Source organism: Medicago sativa, chromosome 8, assembly GCF_051527215.1.
Source record: "Medicago sativa cultivar Bolivia chromosome 8, Bolivia_mono, whole genome shotgun sequence".
In the NCBI taxonomy this organism is placed as follows: Eukaryota; Viridiplantae; Streptophyta; class Magnoliopsida; order Fabales; family Fabaceae; genus Medicago; species Medicago sativa.
In genome coordinates this window covers 55,941,850-55,964,255 of record NC_140756.1, presented here as the reverse complement: position 1 = coordinate 55,964,255, position 22,406 = coordinate 55,941,850, and the positions used below count along the sequence as shown (strand labels likewise).

Here is a 22,406-nt window from a genome sequence, read left to right as displayed (position 1 = left end):
CAATTCTCATTCTTTATCAATTCTCCTTTAGCTATGTCTATTTTAGTAATTGTACATTCAAAAGCAATTCTACATAATTGTATCCAAACATAAATCAGTTTGTTTAATCAATTCTACATAATTGTATCCAAACATAAATCAATTCTCTCAGAATCAATTCTATCAGAATCAATTCTGTCAGAATCAATTATATTCAAAGCTGAACCAAACACACACCAAGTCTAGTACTACAACTAACACCACAAATCACAACTACCTATGCTTTTATCACCATTCACCAAACGTGGAGAGACCTGGAGCATTTAGTTAGTTTTTGAAATACTCGTGACCAACAACACGCTCTTAGCCTCTTACCGTAGTAGTACCATATGTTCCACGTACCAGTCACAACTACCTAGAAGAACTAATACTACCACCTCACAGCTGCCGACATTCATTTCTTCGGAAAATAAAGTAGAGAACTCTCCACTTTTTTCCAACAAAATAAAAATAAGAAGTGTCACTTTATCAACTAGTACATCAAAGTCAAACAATAGCTTTATTTATAAGTTTATTGTAGCTTGTGTCCTAAGAACAAAAGTTAGGAGATTAAAAAGGTATTAAAAATTAAATTTTATATTAAAAATATAAATGTTTAAAATTTTACAACATTCAATATCCAAATTTTAAGATAATACTTTTATCTTTAGTCTTTGACAGACTAATAGATCAAACTTAGACTTTAATTTTTTCAACTAGATCTTACCTATTTAAGCAAAGCCCGACTCGACCCAGCCTATTCTCACTCCTAATCATTTTAGTATTTTTTTTTACGCCTCAACATAATTGTTGGTTAAGAATATCAACACAACATATATTATTTTGTCATAATAATATACTCTTATTTATTCTTCATCAAAAAAGTATACTCTTATTTATTAAAATTCTACTTCATTTAACTACTTCATTAACTACGATTAATAAAAAATATTTCAATAATTTTTACTAATTTTACTATTGAACCTTACTTTTAAAATGAGAGGAGGGAGTGGTAATGTAGGTGTGCAATTAATTTTTCTTATAAAAGATGTTTGCAAGTATTGTACACATGGACAATTGAATAACGTCATGTGAACATTTATTATATTTGACCTTTTATAAAACTCGTGATTTCATGTCAGATTCACTACGTGGATACGCGGCTATCACAAACAAAAGAAAAATAATAGTAACAATTTCTTCCAAAGGTTTTTCTCTTTACAAGAATTCGTTTTTAAGAACTCTTCTAATCTCTAGGCTTAATCACTAGAATTTTACCATCCATTACGGTCTATGAAGAACGGATACGGACACAGACATGCAAACATCGCTAATAATTTGAGAAAATTACATAATTCAATGTAATTATAAGTATCGTGTCCGACACGATACATGTCCGACTCCAGGACACGCCTATTCCGAGGAGTGTCCGTGCTTCATAGATTACAATGTTAGTCGAATATTAGTCTATGTAGTTTGATACAATGTTATCCTTATTATTAAAAAAAATACTTTTTTACATGTGTGTGACCAAACACTATTTCTTTGGTGCCGTAATCATATTAGAATTTCTCTGTTGTTGCAGAGCATACTGGTTCACACAAAAAATTATTGTTCATATTATCACAAGACAAAGTATAGTTGCATGCTGCCTTTCTATCATGTATCAAACTTGTTATATATTTTCTTTCTAACATGGCATAACATATATGATGAAACCTTAACAATTCTCATCACATGAACTTTTAAGTTTTAACCATGTCTTCTTCTTCTTCTTCTTCATGGCTAACTTCTCCTTCATGCACCCTTTTACCTATAGATTCATCTTCCTCTACACCACAACTCATACTTCAATGGTTAACCTTTCTTTTCCTATCTCCATGTCCTCAAAGACTTCTCCTTTCTGCTCTTGATTCTTTGTTTTTGCTCTCCCTCTTAGCTTTTGCAGCTCACAAACTCTATTCAAGAATCAACTTAAATTCCAACAATAACTCCTCAATCACAAAACCACTTCTGAAAGAGAAAGATTCTGACTATAGAGTCACTCTTTGGTTCAAACTACCCTTGTCGGTAACCACCCTTTTGGCTATAACTTACACTGTTCTAGGAATCTTGGCTTTTACTCAAACCAATAACCTTTCTTCATGGAAACAAATAGAAGCACCTCCTCGGTTGTTTCAAGCAGTAGTCAACATAGTGATAGTGATTCTAATGTTACATGAGAAAAAGTTCAAATCTTCCAAACACCCTTTATCACTAAGAATCTATTGGATAGCAAACTTTGTGATTGCTTCTTTGTTTGCTATTTCAGCTGTTTTCCGAATTGTAAATGTCAGTGAGGAAAAATTGGAACTTAGTTTGAGAATAGATGACATATTCTCATTGGTTAATCTTCCATTATCTTTGTTCTTTTTTGTCATATCCATTAGAGGGTCATCAGGGATTCATGTGATAAGAATATCCGATGTATCGACATATACATCGGTTCCGGCTGATGGAAATTTGAGTCCTTATGCTGGTTCTTCATTTTTGTCCAAAACAGTTTGGTTTTGGATGAACCCTTTGATTAATAAAGGTTACAAAACCCCCCTTAAACTAGACGATGTTCCTTCTCTTCCTCTTGAATTTAGAGCAGAAAAAATGTCAGAAAATTTTATAAACAATTGGCCAAAACCAGAGGAAAACAGTAAGCATCCAGTTATAGTAGCCTTATTTAGGTGTTTTTGGAAACACATAGCTTTCACTGGCTTCCTTGCAATGATTAGGCTTTGTGTTATGTATATCGGTCCATTGTTGATTCAAAGTTTTGTTGATTTCACATCAAGGAAAGATAGTACTTCTAGTGAAGGTATTATTTTGATATTGATCCTTTTTGCAGCAAAATCAGTTGAAGTACTGAGTGTTCATCAATACAACTTCCACTCGCAGAAAATCGGTATGCTTATTCGTTCGAGCATAATCACTTCGGTTTACAAAAAGGGTCTGAGGTTGTCAAGTTCTTCAAGACAAGCTCATGGAACAGGACAGATAGTGAATCACATGGCTGTTGATGCTCAACAACTCTCAGATATGATGATGCAGCTTCACCCTATATGGTTGATGCCGTTGCAAGTAGCTGTGGCATTGGCTCTTATGTATAGCTATGTTGGTGTATCAGTACTTGCAGCATTGCTTGGAACTAGCATAGTGTTTCTTTTCGCGCTATATCGAACCAAGAGTAGTAACAACTTTCAGTTTCAGATGATGACAAGCCGCGATTTGAGGATGAAGGCGACAAATGAGTTGCTTAACAACATGCGTGTGGTTAAGTTTCAAGCTTGGGAAGAGTATTTCGGTAACAAGATTAAACAGTTTCGTGAATCCGAGCATGGATGGATTGGGAAATTCATGTACTATTTTGCTGTTAACTTTGGAGTTTTGTCTGCTGCACCATTAGTTGTAACTGTTCTTACCTTTGCAACTGCTACTTTTCTTGGAATTCCTTTGAATTCTGGCACTGTTTTCACGATAACTTCGATTATCAAGATACTTCAAGAGCCTTTGAGGACTTTTCCTCAGGCTCTTATCACGATTTCTCAAGCAACAATATCTTTTGGGAGGTTGGATGAGTTCATGACGAGTAAGGAAATGGATGAGAATGCAGTGCAACGAGAGGAGAATTGTGATGGTGATGTAGCTGTGGAGATAAAAGATGGGAAATTCTCATGGGATGATAACGATGAGAACGACGCTCTGAGAGTTGAAGAGTTGGTAATTAAGAAAGGGGATCATGCTGCTGTTGTAGGAACTGTTGGTTCAGGGAAGTCTTCATTATTGGCTTCTGTGTTGGGAGAAATGTTCAAGATCTCAGGAAAGGTATATATGCTTGACTACACTTTTAAAATGCATTTAAAAATATTTTATTGATTTGTGATTCTGTGAATATTGTTCTATGAAAATTTACTTGTAAAATTGTTCAGGTCAGAGTTTGTGGAACGACGGCATACGTGGCACAAACATCATGGATTCAGAATGCAACCATCAAAGAAAACATATTGTTCGGTTTACCATTGAACTTGGACAAGTACAGGGAAGCTTTAAGGGTGTGCTGCCTTGAAAAGGATCTTGAAATGATGGAAGATGGTGACAGAACCGAGATTGGAGAGCGCGGTATTAACCTCAGTGGAGGCCAGAAACAACGTGTGCAACTAGCCAGAGCTGTGTATCAGGACACTGACATCTATCTCCTTGATGATATATTCAGTGCTGTTGATGCTCAAACGGGATCGTTTATTTTTAAAGTAAGAACAAAGCTAAAATTCCTGGTTTTTTTGACATAATGAATTGGTTTCCATTATAAAAGAATTGTCAGTTTTAAATTTCTAATACAAATAACAACCGATTCTCTATCTTTTTGCAGGAATGTATCATGGGAGCTCTGAAAGATAAGACGGTTTTACTTGTAACACACCAAGTTGATTTCTTGCATAATGTTGACTCTATAATGGTATGTATAAGCTCACAACAAGTACCTAAAATGTTTGAGTTTTTCTGTAAATGATGACTCAATTCAATTTTTCCCAAGTTATCTTACTGATATATAGCGACAATACTCTTCATGTAGTATGTCTTATTCAAAGGTTATACTATGTATTCTGCATGCATTCCCCAAAAAAACAAATTGCATTATTTACATACATATACATAATCTTTCCTATTTCTCTATTGGATTGCGCACATACATAACATCTATTAGTATTTTGAATCGGGGTAGCTATACTAACATGTTGACACCAACTTTAAAGGTGATGCGTGAAGGGAGCGTGGTGCAAAGTGGAAAGTATGATGAACTTCTCAAAGCAGGTCTAGATTTTGGTGCACTTCTGGAGGCTCATGAATCCTCAATGAAGATGGCAGAAACAAGTGATAAAACTAGTAATGATTCCGCTCAATCTCAAAAACTAGCTCGCATCCCATCGAAAGAAAAAGAAAGCGGCGAAAAGCAGTCTTCTTCTGAAGATCAATCCAAGTCTGAAAAAACTGCAGCAAAGCTCATTGAAGATGAGGAAAGAGAAACTGGACAAGTGAACCTTAATGTATACAAACAGTATTTCACAGAAGCATTTGGATGGTGGGGAATAGCACTCGTGCTAGCAATGTCGGTGGCTTGGGTTTCGTCATTTTTGGCTGGTGATTATTGGCTAGCATTTGCAACGGCAGATGATTCTAGCATTATTTCTTCTACTTTCATTACTGTCTATGCTGTTATAGCTGTTGTTGCATGCATAGTTGTTATGGTAAGAGGTTTCTTGTTTACATATTTGGGTTTAAAGACATCTCAAAGCTTCTTCATTGGAATGCTTGAATGTATCCTTCATGCACCAATGTCATTCTTTGATACTACTCCTTCTGGCAGAATTTTGAGTCGTGTGAGTTTTCATTCAACATTCCTTTTAATGTTTGGGTTCATGCTTTAGTGTTTGGACTTGCTAACTCTACTCTTGTTATGAATTGTTTAGGTATCTACTGATATACTTTGGGTGGATATCGCAATTCCAATGTTTGTAAACTTTGTACTGATAGCATACTTACAATTACTCAGTATCGTCATTGTCGTATGCCAGAATTCTTGGGAGACTGTCTTCCTCGTAATTCCACTGTTTTGGCTCAACAACCGGTATAGGGTATGATATACTTACTCCTATTTAAATTTCAAGTAATAATGTATGGCAATAGTATAAGAAATTGTCAAGGATATGAGTATGAAAAAGAAAAGATAAAAAGACAACGCACAACCATATATAGATGGAGTCCATGTAAATTTGTTTTTGGAAGAAAAATAAAATCAAAGTTTCACATTAATTAGAGATACCGTCTAAATAGAATTGAGTTAGGCCTAAAAATTAGGATAATATCAAGGTTTATCCTAGATCAGGTTTTTGTAAAACTGAGTTTGGCCTGAAAACTGAGTTATTTAGAAAGCAACTGAATGAATATTTATCATGTTTGCATAAGCAATTTAATTAATCGTTTATAGCACAAACGCTTAGTGCTTATGTATAATCTATTTTATAACAAATGATAAAAGAAAGTCAAATTGTTTGCATCTAAACTATAGGTTTTTTTCACACGATATCATGTAGAGCTTACGGAAATAAACTTCAAAACAGTTTATGAACACGACATACATTGTTTTTATAAGCTCTCTCAAACAATCTATAGCGCATTTTGACACTTACTTTGTTCTGGAACAGATATATTATCTTGCAACTTCTAGGGAATTGACTCGCCTTGATTCAATCACAAAAGCTCCAGTGATTCATCACTTTTCAGAGACCATTTCTGGAGTTATGACAATCCGTAGCTTAAGAAAGCAGAATACATTTTGTCAGGAAAATATTGACAAGGTGAATGCAAGTCTAAGAATGGATTTCCATAACAATGGTGCAAATGAATGGCTTGGTTTTCGTTTAGACTATAATGGAGTTGTTTTCCTTTGCACTGCCACCCTTTTTATGATCTTTTTGCCAAGTTCTTTTATTAAGTCAGGTACAATCCCTTTCATCTTCTTTTCCTATAACAAAAGTTCTTATATGTATAAACTATTTTTATAGCAAAACCTAAAATAAAGTCAAACTAATTTTACTTACTACTTATGGTCCTTAAAGAGTGTTCCAGGGGCACTCGTTAGCTTATGATAGTGTCATAAGCTGTTTCTATAAGCTCTTTCAAACAGTCTCACAAGTACTTATGTCAGTAGATAAACTCAAACAAATGAATCCTAACATACCCTAGATAATGAATTGTGTTGTATATAATCGTTTTTTTTTTTTTTTGCAGAATATGTTGGTATGTCTTTATCCTATGGTCTGGCACTGAGTGGTCTCTTGTCATTTTCCATGACTATGAGTTGCAATGTTGAGAACAAAATGGTTTCAGTTGAAAGGATAAAACAGTTTACCATTCTCCCATCAGAAGCTCCCTGGAAAATTGCTGACAAATCTCCTCCTCAAAATTGGCCTAGTCATGGCACTATAGAGTTAAACAATTTACAGGTATATATTATAGTCACAATGGCCAAGTACAAATATATTGTTTACAAGATTAGACAGTTTAATATGGGGTGTAACCTGAAAAAATAAACCAAAGTTAGCAACATATATTTAAGTTTTAACACACACTTAGTAACTTAATTTGCACATATTTAATACTTTTTTGGTTATAAAATGGTGTGATCAGGTTAGGTACAGGGCAAATACTCCTCTAGTTCTTAAGGGAGTCTCTCTTACCATTGAAGGTGGAGAAAAAGTTGGCGTTGTTGGTCGTACAGGAAGTGGAAAATCAACACTGATTCAAGTGTTATTTAGGTTGATTGAGCCTTCAGCTGGGAAAATAATGATTGATGGTATTAACATTTCCAATGTTGGTCTTCATGATTTGAGGTCACGTTTTGGGATTATTCCACAAGAGCCTGTCCTCTTTCAAGGAACAGTAAGAACCAACATTGATCCTCTTGGATTGTATTCTGAAGAAGAAATTTGGAAGGTATATATATATACTACATTTGCTTGTTTTTTCATAAGCTCTTTAAAATTCCAATGTTAGAACCCGAGTTCAAATATTGGTTAGAACAATTTCAGTTAGATTTTACTTACCTGTCGACCGAACTTTATTGAGTTAATCATTTTATTTTTCAATAACTAAAAACTTATTTTTGTTGCTGCAGAGTCTTGAGAGGTGCCAATTGAAAGAAGTGGTGGCTGCAAAGCCTGAGAAACTTGAGGCTTCAGGTGATCAAATAAACTCTTCTCATAAATCTCGACTTTTTAATATTTTTTTATATGCAAATAAGTTAGGAGGAATAATAATATGTTGTTTATTATACTATTTTGTTAGTGGTTGATGGTGGAGATAATTGGAGTGTGGGACAAAGACAACTTCTATGCTTAGGAAGAATAATGCTAAAACGTTGCAAAATATTATTCATGGATGAAGCAACAGCATCAGTTGATTCACAAACTGATGTTCTTGTACAAAAGATCATTAGAGATGACTTTGCAGATCGTACAATTGTTAGCATTGCTCACAGAATACCTACAGTTATGGATTGTGACAAGGTTTTGGTCATAGATGCAGGTATGTTTATGTTAATTATGTATCTATATGTGTTCATGAGAAAATAACAATAATAAGCCATGAAAAAAATTTAGTAATTAAATGTAATTACATATGTTAGTTGGTGTCTGGCACCGACACGTCTTTAATCTGAAATGTCGGTAGTACATATTAATAAAAAGTTTAATAAAGTGGTTCCATCAAATTCAAAATTTTGTTAAAATTTGTTATAACCACAAAAATGGATTTAAAGTGAAGCATTATATGAAAAATATTAAGAAAATGTGATAGTGTTTTCTCAAAGTTTTTTATCCTTTTAATAGTGACATGCATAGATTTTTAGATTGGTAAAATAATGAATTGTGGTACATTTGATGTTTTTGGCAGGTTTTGCAAAGGAATATGATAAGCCATCACGTTTGCTTGAAAGACCTTCAATTTTTGCAGCATTGGTTAAGGAGTATTCAAATAGATCAACTTAATCATAGTTATGATGGTAGATCCAAATTTCTTGTTATTAGAGATATAAAGTTTGGCTTAATCTTTCTTTTCTTGATTTCTGCATCATTCTGGCTCTGTTGCTAGAAGCAGAGTATATAATTGGTTTTTTTTCCAAGCAAATTCAACTCATTTTATTTCATTAATAAAAAATGTTGAATATAAAGAGGTAAAGAAAATTAGAAGTATGGTACCAGTCCCAAAATTAGTCATCTTTTTTTTTTTTCTTGAGGGGAAAAATAGTCATATTAGTAGAGTAAGAGTATGAGCAACCTTATTTATTTATTTATCGTTTTCAGCCACTAAAGATATTGCTGAATTGAATTGCGGAATATATCACTTTTCTTAAGATAAAACAACCCATGCAAACTTATTTGTTTCCTACTACATCGTAGAAAAATCGTTTTCGAGTATTTAATGATATGTAAACTTTTAGTTTACAATAATGTGTGTTTCAATTGCACTAATATAAGTGTAGTAAAAAAAGAGAAGAAAAAAAAATTAACTTTTCCAATATACTTATTTTATCCAAAGTATGTCTCGTAATATAGAGATATTTAACATTTTTTTTTTCTGTTTCTCAATATGATATTTGTTTAGATGGATATCTTAAAACACAACAAAACTTTGAAACTTAGAGGAATATAATGCAATATCAGTGTGTAACTTTATTCCTCCATATAACAATACATTAGATCTTTAGGAACTTTCAATAATTTGTGAAGTGCAATACTAACATTGGTTTCTCGCATCATTAAGCATGAAGTTATTTTGAAGTGCAATGCTTGCATCACATTAATTTCTCTATATGTTAATAGTAGTTATTGTTTCTCCCTCAAAAAAATAGTAGTTATTGTTCTATCCGTCAAAAAAAGAAGTAGTTATTGGTTTACTTTAGAGAAAAACACTATTTTTAAGGCCTAAAACAAGAGTTTCAACAACCTTATGCTTGAGATCAAAGTGACTCAAAAATATAAAGGGTGCATATAATCTAACTTAAATGTAGGGGTGTTCAAAACCGAACCAACCCAATAGAAAAACCGCAAACCAAACCAATTCAAACCGAAACCGCAAAAAACCGCACTTGGTTCGGATGAATTCGGATGACTTTTGCACTGAACCGCGCGGTTCGGTTCGGTTTGCGGTTTGCATCTCAGCAACCGAACCAAACCAAACCAAACCGCAAGAATAATGAATATTACTTAAATATGTACTAGCCCAATTACATAGCTCAAGAGTAATTTCTTTTGATTCGATTTTTCCATCGTTGCACCATCAAGTTCGATTATAATTCCTTTCCATCTCTTTCAATTCATTTCCAGTTATGAATTTGTTTTCTTTACTTCCCAATAATTTGTTTCATGCTTATGTTTCTTCTTAATTTTACCTATTTTGATATAAGTTTTACCTAATATTTTATCATATAAACATCAAAATAAAATGTCCTATGTTTATTTTGTAACAAGTTGGCAATATTAGAGTTAATGTAATATTTTTTTTATCTCGCGATAAACCGCAAAAACCGAACCAATCCAAACCGCGTTGGTTTGGTTTGGTTTAGTTTGGATGACTTTTTAAAAATCAACCGAACCAAACCAAACCGCATGTTTTTTTATCTCGCAGTTTGGATGACTTTTTTGCTCAAAACCGAACCAAACCGCACCGCGAACACTCCTACTTAAATGCATGAGTTAATAGTGATGACAAAAAATATTTAGAGGACGAATAATTGAAGAAAAAATTTAGGGTGACTAAATCAAAAATTTGAAATTTTTTATATCAACCAAAAACTTATTGAATAAATCCTGATTTCTAATCCCCACAATTGAACTTTTATGTGACACTTGGCTTACATATATGAAGGCAAACGTAAACTAGACAATGTTATAATCGGAGAAGATCTCGACTCCTTTAATTATTTATTTTTTTTGAAGGAATCTCGACTCCTTTATTGATATTCTTTTTTGTTAAGTAGTCTAACAACTTGAAATTCATTTTTTAAAGGTGAATAAGTAGATATTTAGAGTTCGAACTCAATTCTTATATATAAGCATAATGTCTCTATAAACTAAGTTAAGCTCACATAAACCTTTTCATTAATAGTTTAATATCCTTTTATCTACAAAACTACGAACTTTCATGCCATTCCTTCACCTTAAATTCTTCTAACCAAAAAATCATCAAAATGAAAGTTGACAAATACTTTCGATAGTACCCTCAAAAACAAAAATTACTTTCCATAGTACACTCAACAAACACAATTAAATATATAGTACTATTATGTTAATTAATTAATAATTTTTTATCAAATGAATTAATTAATGATTAAAAGCTAAACATTACTTGAGAAAGAATAAACAAGTTAGCACCGACCCAAGGTGGAGCTGGAGGCTGAAAAGAATGAGGTGTGCCATTCATGACCACCTGTCTTACGATGATCTTGAGGTGTGCCACCAGCTTAAAAGACAACTTCACCGCAATACTTTATTAATTTATTAGTTATATCATATTCTCTTCTTATGAAATTGAAAACAAAAACAAAAATCATATCTTTGAAACTGATAACGGATCCTCATGAACAATTTAATTGATTTCTTTTTAGTCTTACATAAATTTCTTTCAGTTATATTCGAGATAACAACAAGTTTTATTCAAAAAAAATAATAAGTATAAACATTTTGTCGGTTGCAATTCAAATACTACTATTGATTTGTCACTCTTTGTGAATCTACTCCTTTTTTTTTTTTGGGTACAAATCTACTCCTTTTCCTATGCAAAAAACCTTTTATGGCTTTTTTGTCAAAAAAGAAAACCTTTTATGGCTTTAATGGATCTACTTTCATAAAAATGCTTAGTCAAAATAATAATAATTTAAAAGATTAATATTTATATACTTATTCTCTCCGATCATTGTTATAAAAAAAATCAATTTTAAAATTTAGTAAATAATTAATGTATTTAATTTTTATTATCATATGGATCAATTATCCGTTAACCTGTAAAATGACTTTTTACTTATATGCGTGATCCAAGTACAATATAAAACTATTTTGCTTGCCTGTCTAATCAAATCATTCCACAATACGAATTTTATAGATTAATTTATAAAACATTTTCACAAATATCAACATGATGTGATTTAATTTGATATATATGTGAATAAATTTTACATCGATGATGTATACAAATTAAATTTATAATATTTGTTGCGATATACTTATATCAGTTGAGTTAGATTTTACACACAATTGATTAGTTTTATATTGTTAGAAATATCATCTAAAACTCATATATACAATTGTGAGATCATAAGTTGGAACTTGGGTGAAGATATTGAGCCTAACAATATCACATTGTCATTTGAGTTAGATGTCATTTGAGTTAGATCACACAATTGATAGATTTTTATATTGTTCTCCACATAAAAATTAGGCATTATGAATATTTTTATTAATGATAAACATATTTTAATACTCCTTCATCCCTTTTTATAAGACTAATTTATAAAAGTCTTTGTGATTTCAACTTAGTTGATATGAACACTGTATAATATATGTAAGATATGAGGTTTAAACACCAACAACCACAACAAAAACTAATATACGAAAAAACACGGGTATTAAAAAAAAGTTGTTGAAGTACTAAATTTACCACAAATGCAAAAATGTCTTACCAAATTGTCACTTGTGCATAAATATATTTAAAGTTAAGTTTTCATATTTCACGATATATTAATAATATTAATTATGGGAGGTATGTTTTGAAAAAAGAATAATAAATGCATCTAAAAATTCATAGATGATTTTATATTTAAAGACAACTCTTTTTTATAAATAGTAAATGAATTATATGATAAGAAATTCAAATTTGGAAAGAAAAACACATACTTTCTTTTCACAAGAACACAAACCTTCTCTGTCACTTTGCCGTTGTAGTTTAAACAATGTGCAAGCTGGTCCCAATCATTGATATTCATATTCTTCTATAGTTTAGGACTAAGCTTCCAAAGTTGGTTCATTGAACATTACCCATAACACAAAAATTCCCTTTCATTTTGATTCTTATATAGTTTATTTGATTCATAGAAGAAAAAAAGTTGTAATCTTTTGAAACAATGAAGAAAATGAAACTAAACCCATTTTCACTCTTTCCAAATAGACCTAAACTTCTTCATATTTTCGTGGTTCTTATGCTTTTTTATTTACTCTTTACAACCTTTGAAATCAAAACTTTTGAGTTTGTTTCAGTTTCTTCTGTGCTTGTGAATGAAAACCAAAACACCCATCATAGAAAAGCTTTGAACTTTCCTTCAGAAGAAGCTTTTGGTGTTTACCAAGGTTCATTACACAGAAAACCAATGCAAGAGATGCAGAAAGTTTCCACCTTGAATTTCAATGAAGGTGATTTGAATGAATCTGATTTAGAAAAAGACAAATTTTCTGAGATTCAAAAGGCTGTTAAGGTTGCTTGGGTTAAAGGGAAGAGAATGTGGGATGAAATTCAGTTTCAGAGTGTTGAAACTGTGAATGTTGCTGAGAATATTTCTGATTCGTGTCGGCATTCGATTTCGGTATCTGGGTCTGAATTAAGGAACCAGAAAGGGATTATGATGATTCCTTGTGGGTTGACTTTGTGGTCTCATGTTACTGTTGTTGGGACGCCGCGATTGGCTCATTGGGAGGATGATCCTAAGATAACTATTGTGAAAGATGAGGATGAAAAGGTGTTGGTGTCACAGTTTATGATGGAGCTTCAAGGGTTGAAGGTAGTTGATAAGGAGGAACCACCTAAGATACTGCATTTTAATCCTAGGTTGAAAGGCGATTATAGTGGGAAGCCTGTGATTGAGCAGAATACTTGTTATAGGATGCAATGGGGTTCTTCACTTAGGTGTGAGGGATGGAAGTCTAGGGCTGATGAAGATACTGGTAATTGATTTCAACATTTTCTAATTTTAAGTTTAGAATTTTGTTGTTGATGTTGTTGACTTGGGCTCTGTTTGGATAATTGTTTAATTTAGTGCTCATAGCATAAGTGTTTATCGTATAAGTGCTTATGTATAAGCTATTTTCATTACAAAAGATGATATAAAGTAAAACTGTTTTCATATAAGTTATAAGCTATCCTGGTGTGCTTATGAAAATAAGCTGAAAATAATTTCTGAACATGTCAGTTTTCATAGGCTGTCCTAAACAATCTCACAAGTGTATATGCTAGTTGATAAGTTCAAGTTAGTCAATCCAAACAGGTGTTTGGTTTTATATTGAGGTTTACTTTGAAGTTACAAAAGGTGCAGAAAGTCGCTGTGATTGTAGCAACAATTGTAATTGTTAACTTGTGATGTGATTGTTGGAAGCAATTATAAAGTTGCTGATGTTGTGGTCAGATTGCAGTTGTGATGTGATTGTTGAAACCCTAGAATTCACCTTTGATTTCTAATGGCATTGAACTGTAATACACTGCAAAGTGAAAAAGATGCATTAGGCTCTCAGTTAGTTGATTCATGATGATAGGAAGTTCATTTTGAATCATTTGTTGCAAAAATAACAACGGGAAATCTTTCTCCCCCACCGCTTTATAGTTTTGTATAAATGCAGATACAAGGTGATTTTTTGGACCTTCATGTCCATGGATATTATTCCTGTATTGTGGGAGTTCACTGTGGTCTTACTGCGGCCATCTAAGGAACATTGCTCATCTTTGCAATTTTTTGCTTTTGTTTTTGCTTTATGAAGTTGATGGACAGTTGAAATGTGAAAAGTGGATCCGCGATGATGATAGCCACTCAGAAGAGTCTAAGGCAACATGGTGGTTACCTAGACTGATAGGGCGAAAACACAAGATCACTTTCGATTGGCCATACCCTTTTACAGAGGGCAGATTATTTGTTCTCACCTTAACCGCTGGCTTGGAAGGTTACCATGTTAGTGTGGACGGAAAGCATGTTACCTCTTTTCCCTATCGCACGGTACGTACAATCATCATGTCTCCTTTTACATTTTGAACGCAGAAATATCTAAAGCGTTTGTTATATTCTCAGGGATTCTCTCTTGAGGACGCTACAGGTCTATCTATAAAAGGGGATATTGACGTGCACTCTATATATGCTGCTTCATTACCAACATCACATCCAAGTTTTGCGCCACAGATGCATCTTGAATTGCTCCCTCAATGGAAAGCTCCACCTATTCTCGATGTAAATGTGGAGCTTTTCATTGGAATACTTTCTGCTGGAAACCATTTTGCCGAACGAATGGCAGTAAGAAAATCGTGGATGCAACATAAGCTAATCAAATCTTCACATGTCGTAGCTCGATTCTTTGTTGCTTTGGTAAGAGTTAATGCATCTTCCCTACCCCTCAGTAATGATAAAATTGACAAATACTTTCGTTTGTTACTAACATTATTTACTATTTTCTATTTCGTATTTATCATGTAAAAGCATGGAAGAAAGGATATAAATTTGGACATAAAGAAAGAAGCAGATTATTTTGGTGATATTATTATAGTTCCATATATGGATCATTATGACCTTGTTGTGGTGAAGACTGTAGCTATTGCTGAATATGGGGTGAGTAATGGCAGATTAGTGTTTTCAAATTTCTATTTCCTCCATCTGCCCTCAGATTTCTGCTATATTACTGATTGCTATTGAACTTGGTTATTCAGATTCGTACCGTAGCTGCTAAGAATATCATGAAATGTGATGATGACACGTTTGTTCGATTGGATTCTATCATCAGTGAAGTAGGAAAAGTAGGAATTGGCAGAAGCCTCTACATTGGCAATATGAATTACCACCATACGCCCCTTCGACATGGGAAATGGGCAGTCACATATGAGGTATTGATTTTCTTTCTTTTCTTTTTTGCACCTATCATGCCTTCAATATGTACTACTTCTGGTCTCATATATATGCAAAGTATCTTTTTTTAGGTTCATTGAATAATTAATGTATTTGGTCATTATTATCAACCAGATACATTAATTATTCAATGAACCTAAAAAGAGAATCTTTGCTTACATATGAGACCGGAGGGAGTAGTTAGATTTCTATATTACTGGTTGTTATGTGGGATGTGTAGTTAAAATTAAAATAGCTGCTTTTACTAATTCTTTTACTGTGCGTAGTTGCAAATTGTTTGTCTGGTCCATGTTTGACGTCAAGGTCTTAACTTTGCCAGAGTCCTTAGAGGTTTACTGTTTGCATTTGAGTATTTATTTAAACAAGTTTCTAGTACTTTGACCATGGATAGCTACTGGTACTTTGAGCATGGATTTTTGTGTGCGAATATACGAATACTTGGTGACTACTGCCTGGATATCTTTTTCCGGAAATCCCATATGATTTGGCGGATGAAGTCATTTGAAATATGGTGTGCATTTGAATTACTAGGTCATTTAATGGAAGTTCTGCTGGCTGTGAAATTCTGAGTAAATTATTACAAAAGTCTTAAGGGCCCATTTACTTCCTATGTGTCCTGTTTTCATTTTCACTTCAACTGATAAACGAGAATATAGATCTAATATTTTTCTCACCATTTTCATAAGTTTTGAAAATGGCAAAACACTGTTTTCATTATTTCTATCTCCTTGTAATATACATTAGACTTCTATCTACAATAGTATTTTATCACAATAAGTAAACATGATTTTAGAAAGTGAAAACAGAAGGGGTTTTCACTAAGTAAATGGGCCTAAATATTCTGCTCTTAGGAGTTTCAAGTAATATGACTAACATTTCAGTGAGCTTAAGTTCCATTTGCAACAATCATTATCATGGAATTTTGAGACAGTGAATTAGACATCATGTACTATATTTTATAAGAAAATACTTAAGTTCCTTTTGTGATTGTTTTTAATTCTTTGTTCATTAACTCTCAGGAATGGGCGGAAGAAGAGTATCCTACCTATGCTAATGGTCCAGGTTATATAATCTCATCAGACATTGCTCAGTTCATTGTATCGAACTTTGAGGAGCACAAATTAAAAGTACGTTCGCAAATGAATCTTTGCTTATTACACCAGTCCCTGCTTGTGCTTTCTGTTCTCTACCTCTAATTTTCCCCTTTCGTGATGCATGGATACTGTGTTTCATCTTTAGGTTTGGTTTGGATAGACAGCTCAATTAAGTGCTTTTCAAATAAACGCTTATGTATCAGCTATTTTTTATAATAAAAAATAAAATTATGTCAAGCAATTTTCACAGGCTATCATGGAGAGTTTATGAAAATAAGCTGAAAACAGCTTATGGAGATGTCATAAGTTATTTCCATAAACTCTCCCAAGTCACAAACAGTCTCACGATAAACTCAAACAAGTCAATCCAGACGGATTCTAAGCCTGCTAGTTTGTGCATATACTTGTGTCTGTTGACATACGGCAACCTCATCACTAATGAAATTCAATGTGTTTCAGTTATTTAAAATGGAGGACGTGAGCATGGGAATGTGGGTAGAACAATTCAAGAGTTCACGACCAGTTGAGATTGTGCACAGCTACAAGTTCTGCCAATTTGGGTGCATTGAAGGTTACTACACTGCACATTATCAATCTCCAAGACAAATGACATGTATGTGGGATAAGTTACAACACAAGGGAAAACCACTATGTTGCAATAACAGATGACATATTCTATAATCATATGTTCACAGATTTTAATCTGTCTGCACATATGTACTGACAAGGTTTTGTTACCTCCATATATTCATTCATTGTTTATATAATAATCTTTTTTTTTTCTTCCCTTTTGATTCTGTCAAATAGATGGCTTATGTTATGTATATTAAGTAATGTTGGATATACTACAGCAATTGCTGTAGGAGAAAAGTAATGATTTTGTAAATTTATAATGTAGAGAAACATGGTACAGAACAGAATAGAATGAATTTTTTTCATGCTTTGACTTTGTTTGTTGTTGGCTATACCAAAAATTGATGTTCAGTATTAAGTGGAATAAGGAGCACTCATCTTAATGTGTCTGGGAGGGGAAGAAGGAAATAATTGATAGTTGAGTCTTAGGATTACATGGATGGCAAATATCTCAAGAGTTTTAGTGTGCTAAGATATCACCATCCCCGTCCCATTGTCTTTGAGGGAATTTCTTTCCCTTCCTTGTCTCGTTTATGTCCCTTTATGACACGATTAGTTAATGTCAATGTTTTTTTTTTGTCAAATGGAGGCTGTGATGAGATGATGAGTTAATGTCAATGTTTCTTTCCCTTCCTAGCATACTTTTTTTTTAAAAGAATCTTCACATAATACTTGTCTAAAAAATGTGAGATTTTTCCATTTTTTTTATATATTTCCCACTTTCTAAAGATAATGAGAAAATGAGTCTCACCAATATCGTTCCACTATCATCAATATCAATAATGTATAATAATAATAATAGTATACCACAACTGTACTAATAATTTTTCTCATCATTTCACTTTTATTTTTTGTCATCTTTCCACCAATTCCCACAAAAGATAGAATTGATCTCATATGTAAAATAAATAAGATTAATTTGTAAAGAAAATAATTAAAATAATAAATAATTTTAAAATTATAGAAAAGGGAAACAAATCAAGAAAGCTAACTTAATTTTTTTGGACTAAGGAAGTTAAGAAATGAAATAAATTTCAATTGATTTTTTTATAGAAGGGAGAGTGAAAAAATAAAAAGTTTTCAAGCAATGTCATTGACAAGGACACTGTTTGTCTGTTTCTTTGTCTTGTCTGCTGGTATAAAGTCACTAGTTACTACAAAAAGATTCTATCCAATGATGATATTTAGGTCAACCAATAAAAAAATAATGATATTTTGATATAAACAATGTAATGTAATTTTCATTTCTCAAACTTTGATCAACACCATTATTCTTCAAAGATATCCAATTTCAATGGCAAAGAGTGATGTGAAGCTTATTGGCAAATGGTCAAGTCCTTATGTGACAAGAGTGAAGATTTCCCTTAATATCAAATCCCTTGAATATGAAAATTTTGAAGAGAATGAAACCTTTAACCCCAAGAGTGATATTCTTCTTCAATCTAACCCTGTTTATGGCAAAGTCCCAGTGCTTATTCACAAAGATAAACCAATTTGTGAGTCTCTCATCATTGTTGAATATATAGATGAAACATGGTCCAGTGCTCCTTCTATTCTCCCTTCTGATGCTTATGACAGAGCAGTTGCTAGATTCTGGGCTGCTTATGTAGATCAAAAGGTAGCTTCTCTTTGCTTTTTTGTTTTTATTTTCTTGTTTGAAATGAATTCATTTGATATAATTTAGAAGTTCAAGTTTATGTTTGGAGCTTATTATTGTAACATAAAAAAGTAAAGGCTTAACTGACTCATGAAAAAATAAAGTTATTTGATCATGAGATATTAAAAGCATCAATTTAATCGGTTCTCAAAAGTATGATTGTTGGTCAAAATTGGACCTCTTTATCGACTTATTTGAGCTTATGACATAAGCACTTGTTAGACTATATCAATTAGCTTATGGAAACAACTTATGACTTGTCTATGAACTCTCTATAATAGTTTATAAAAACATTGACAGCTTATATGGAAATATTTTGACTTTATTTCATCTTTTGTTATAGAAATAGCTTATGTACAAGTCCTTTAAAAAATAGCTTAGATGTAAGCATTTACGCTATAAGCTTTTAAATAAGTTATTTTCAAAACACGGCTAAACAAAGCTATAGTACTAACGACAAACAAACATCTTTCTAAAAATCGTCTTAAAAATGACTGAACATTTGAGAATTTTCAGAACCAAATCATCGTATTCATGTTTTATGAAGTTTAACTTTTTGATTTTATTATTTTGTATGGAAATGGAATAGTGGTTTCCTCCTATGCAAAGCATAATTACTGTTGAAGGAGAAGATGAAAGGAAGCAATATTTTGATGTACTGGAAGAAGTGGTTGAGAAAATGGAGGAAGCTTTTGAAAAATGCAGCAAAGGAAAGGCCTTTTTTGGTGGTGATAGGATTGGTTATCTTGATATTGCATTTGGGAGTTTTTTGGGATGGCTTAGTGTGATTGAGCATGAGTATGAAAGGAAAGTGTTGGTTGAAGAAAAAGCTCCTAATTTGGTGAAATGGGCAGAGAGATTTGCTTCTGACCCTACTGTGAAGGGGCTTATACCTGAGACTGAGAGACTTGTTAAGCTTTCTAAAGCTCTTCAGATCAAGTGGCGAGCTGCTATTTGCAAGAAATAGAGTTTGGGACTTGGAAATGCTGTTGTTCAAATGTTGTGCTGTATGATGAACTTGATGAAAGAATAATATTTAATATGTGGAATTGGTTTCTTCTAGATGTTGTCATTAATTTTCTTCTATCTTTAGTCCTTATAGGTTGCACTCTGTTGTATATTAAGTTTGTGTTTTGCTTTGATAGTTTTGCATCATGAAAATGGAAAATGGATTCTCTGAAATCAATTATCTCAGTCGTTGATGAGGATTAGATAGTTGAGATTTTTGAGTTTTAGTTTAGCCGAAGTCAGTATTCTGAATCATAGAATCTTGTATCCGATGATCGAGATGACTTAATGCAGTGGCTACAAACATTATTGAAGAAATTGATTCCTTACAGTCATAGTGAATAGTGACTGCAGGAAGACACTAGTCGTCTAATTTTGATCAATGGCTTACAATATTTTTTATTTATTTGCCGAGCTCTAAATTTGAATCGTTTAATTTCAATCAAAAGGTCTCCAAAGTGATGACTATGGAACTCCAAGATTGTCCAATTAAATTAAAGAGAATTAAGCTCATTATTGATTGTAGTGAATTTGAGTTCATGTGTGTGTTCAATGACTTCTACCATTCACAAAAGCAAAAGAGAACATTTTTACCACATATTCAGATTGTGGATGAAATAAAAGTGGTGTCTTGTAGGCTTAAGATTGCTTCATGCCTATTCTATGAATGATCTTGGAATCCAAAAGAGTGTCTAAAGAGGAGCTGGCTGCATGTGTGTTTCTTCTGTCAGGGTATGCTGGTTCGCGGAGTTGGCTGTTTAGGGGATGCTTGGCGTTTTGGTTTTCTGCTATATAGCAGTTGATGTTTGTTTTTGTTTTGTTTGGTGATCACTGTTTCGGCCCTTGGAGCCTCTGCGGTTTTGTTTTTTCTTCAATATGTGGTGGTTTGTTAATCTGGATTGGTTTTGTACTCTAGAGCCTTTTGAGTAATGAGTTAACACATCAGTAGATTCATTCGCTGTATGTATATATTTGTTATTGAACACTCCAATTCCCATTGTTCCATTTCATTAGGTCCTCCATCAACAATTACCTACTTCTAGCTAGATGTTATATTCTAAATCACAGTGAACGCTATCACCAATTTCCCAACAAAACTCAACAAAATCATATAACAATAAAGAAAATAGGAAATCAAACCGTCTCAATTCTGCAAATGGAGGTGAATAACTTCAGATTACTAGACCGTCAAAAATCAGTGTAGACATAAGGTTAATGTAAGCTTTAAGTATAAAAAACCAGAACACCATCTTCAGTGATACAAGTTTATTAGCCATAGCCCCAATTCTTGTCTTTTAATCAAACACGGGATATGTGAAAATATAGCTTCAAACATAAAATTAAGTCCAGCACCTGCCAAAAACTTTAACATGCAATAATAAAATGTTCATTGATCTTGACCCTTATATGTGCTTCTTTTTCAATCTTTGTTTATTATTTGAAATTTGAAATATAACAAGAGAAACATAATTGCGTGCAATTGCAATAGTTTGAATTGTAATTGACCAATTACAAACTAAAATTGTCCACAAAAAACCCTAATATGAACCTTATTGGTTCAAAACTATACAAAAACGCATAAAAGAAACTTAAATTCATAAAAACCCTAAATCATTCCAAAATACTACTAATCCATAACCCTAAGCACGTTCACCACGAATACGACGAGCAAGCTGAATATCCTTCGGCATAATCGTCACCCTCTTAGCATGAATAGCACACAAATTAGTATCCTCAAACAATCCCACAAGATAAGCCTCAGCCGCTTCCTGAAGTGCAAGAACAGCATGACTCTGAAACCTCAGATCCGTTTTGAAATCCTGAGCAATTTCACGAACAAGACGCTGGAATGGAAGCTTACGGATCAGAAGCTCAGTACTCTTCTGATACTTACGGATCTCACGAAGAGCAACGGTTCCAGGACGATAACGATGAGGCTTCTTCACTCCGCCGGTGGTTGGAGCAGATTTCCTTGCAGCTTTGGTGGCGAGTTGCTTCCTTGGTGCTTTGCCGCCGGTGGATTTGCGAGCAGTTTGCTTCGTACGAGCCATTGAATCGGAGAAGAAGAGAAAAAGCGTAGAAGATTGATTGATTAGGTTTTCGTTTTGGAAGCGAAGAAAGAAGAAACAGTGGTGAAGATTGTGTGAGAGAGGAAGTGTTTATATTTGCGTGGGTTAAGGATAGTTAAGTCGGTTTAATTGTGATGAGATGAGAATGAGAGAGATGATCTTAACTTTTGATTTTGGAAGATTCAACGGTAATGATCAATTTTTTAATTAGGAATATTGATTGCGATCCGTGTCATTGATTGTGATTGGTTGATTTTCTGAGTTGCGGATTGCCAGCGTGTACAATTTGTGTTTCTTTTTTCAGGGACTTTTTTGATCAAAACTTACAATGTACGGAGTCTTTTTGGTTACTTAACTTGGTACAAAAAAATTTTGAGGAAATGCGGTACAAATTTTTTTGAGGATTATTTTTCTTTAAATTTTATTTACAATTTCATTATTTTTATTTAATAAAATAATTGAGATTTTCA

At 33.0% G+C, this 22,406-nt stretch overlaps 4 protein-coding genes across 4 annotated transcripts; 3 read left to right on the top strand and 1 right to left on the bottom strand.

The window, feature by feature from the left end:
* The first annotated feature begins 1,603 nt into the window (after positions 1–1,603).
* Positions 1,604–8,798, top strand: LOC146899704 (ABC transporter C family member 14-like). Its single transcript, XM_085737756.1, has 11 exons — positions 1,604–3,873; positions 3,978–4,298; positions 4,418–4,504; positions 4,803–5,426; positions 5,517–5,681; positions 6,252–6,546; positions 6,838–7,052; positions 7,237–7,542; positions 7,724–7,787; positions 7,894–8,133; positions 8,500–8,798. Exons 1-11 carry the CDS (start codon positions 1,777–1,779, stop codon positions 8,592–8,594), a joined length of 4,509 nt encoding a protein of 1,502 aa, XP_085593882.1. The 5' UTR covers positions 1,604–1,776; the 3' UTR covers positions 8,595–8,798.
* A 3,675-nt stretch (positions 8,799–12,473) lies between these two features.
* LOC146899703 (hydroxyproline O-galactosyltransferase GALT6-like) lies at positions 12,474–17,515 on the top strand. Its single transcript, XM_085733947.1, has 7 exons — positions 12,474–13,538; positions 14,346–14,578; positions 14,651–14,941; positions 15,053–15,181; positions 15,280–15,453; positions 16,495–16,602; positions 17,029–17,515. Exons 1-7 carry the CDS (start codon positions 12,725–12,727, stop codon positions 17,236–17,238), a joined length of 1,959 nt encoding a protein of 652 aa, XP_085590073.1. The 5' UTR covers positions 12,474–12,724; the 3' UTR covers positions 17,239–17,515.
* Positions 17,516–18,375: 860 nt separating this feature from the next.
* On the top strand, positions 18,376–20,038 carry LOC146899702 (glutathione S-transferase U17-like). Its single transcript, XM_085737754.1, has 2 exons — positions 18,376–18,820; positions 19,449–20,038. The coding sequence occupies exons 1-2, from the start codon at positions 18,497–18,499 to the stop codon at positions 19,824–19,826; spliced, it is 702 nt and encodes a 233-aa protein (XP_085593880.1). The 5' UTR covers positions 18,376–18,496; the 3' UTR covers positions 19,827–20,038.
* A 1,299-nt stretch (positions 20,039–21,337) lies between these two features.
* Positions 21,338–22,001, bottom strand: LOC146899701 (histone H3.3). Its single transcript, XM_085737755.1, has one exon. It carries the CDS (start codon positions 21,916–21,918, stop codon positions 21,508–21,510), a length of 411 nt encoding a protein of 136 aa, XP_085593881.1. The 5' UTR covers positions 21,919–22,001; the 3' UTR covers positions 21,338–21,507.
* Positions 22,002–22,406: the final 405 nt, after the last annotated feature.

What these genes read in the sequence shown, in the direction of transcription:
- LOC146899702 (XM_085737754.1), top strand. Translation starts at nt 18,497, where the DNA reads ATGGCAAAGAGTGATGTGAAGCTTATTGGCAAATGGTCAAGTCCTTAT. An exon ending in CTGCTTATGTAGATCAAAAG is followed by an intron (nt 18,821 to 19,448) that starts GTAGCTTCTCTT and finishes GAAATGGAATAG; the next exon opens with TGGTTTCCTCCTATGCAAAG.
- LOC146899703 (XM_085733947.1), top strand. Translation starts at nt 12,725, where the DNA reads ATGAAGAAAATGAAACTAAACCCATTTTCACTCTTTCCAAATAGACCT. An exon ending in CCTCTTTTCCCTATCGCACG is followed by an intron (nt 14,579 to 14,650) that starts GTACGTACAATC and finishes TTATATTCTCAG; the next exon opens with GGATTCTCTCTTGAGGACGC. An exon ending in AATGGGCAGTCACATATGAG is followed by an intron (nt 15,454 to 16,494) that starts GTATTGATTTTC and finishes ATTAACTCTCAG; the next exon opens with GAATGGGCGGAAGAAGAGTA.
- LOC146899704 (XM_085737756.1), top strand. Translation starts at nt 1,777, where the DNA reads ATGTCTTCTTCTTCTTCTTCTTCATGGCTAACTTCTCCTTCATGCACC. An exon ending in CTGGCAGAATTTTGAGTCGT is followed by an intron (nt 5,427 to 5,516) that starts GTGAGTTTTCAT and finishes TGAATTGTTTAG; the next exon opens with GTATCTACTGATATACTTTG. An exon ending in TGAGAAACTTGAGGCTTCAG is followed by an intron (nt 7,788 to 7,893) that starts GTGATCAAATAA and finishes CTATTTTGTTAG; the next exon opens with TGGTTGATGGTGGAGATAAT.
- LOC146899701 (XM_085737755.1), bottom strand. Translation starts at nt 21,918, where the DNA reads ATGGCTCGTACGAAGCAAACTGCTCGCAAATCCACCGGCGGCAAAGCA.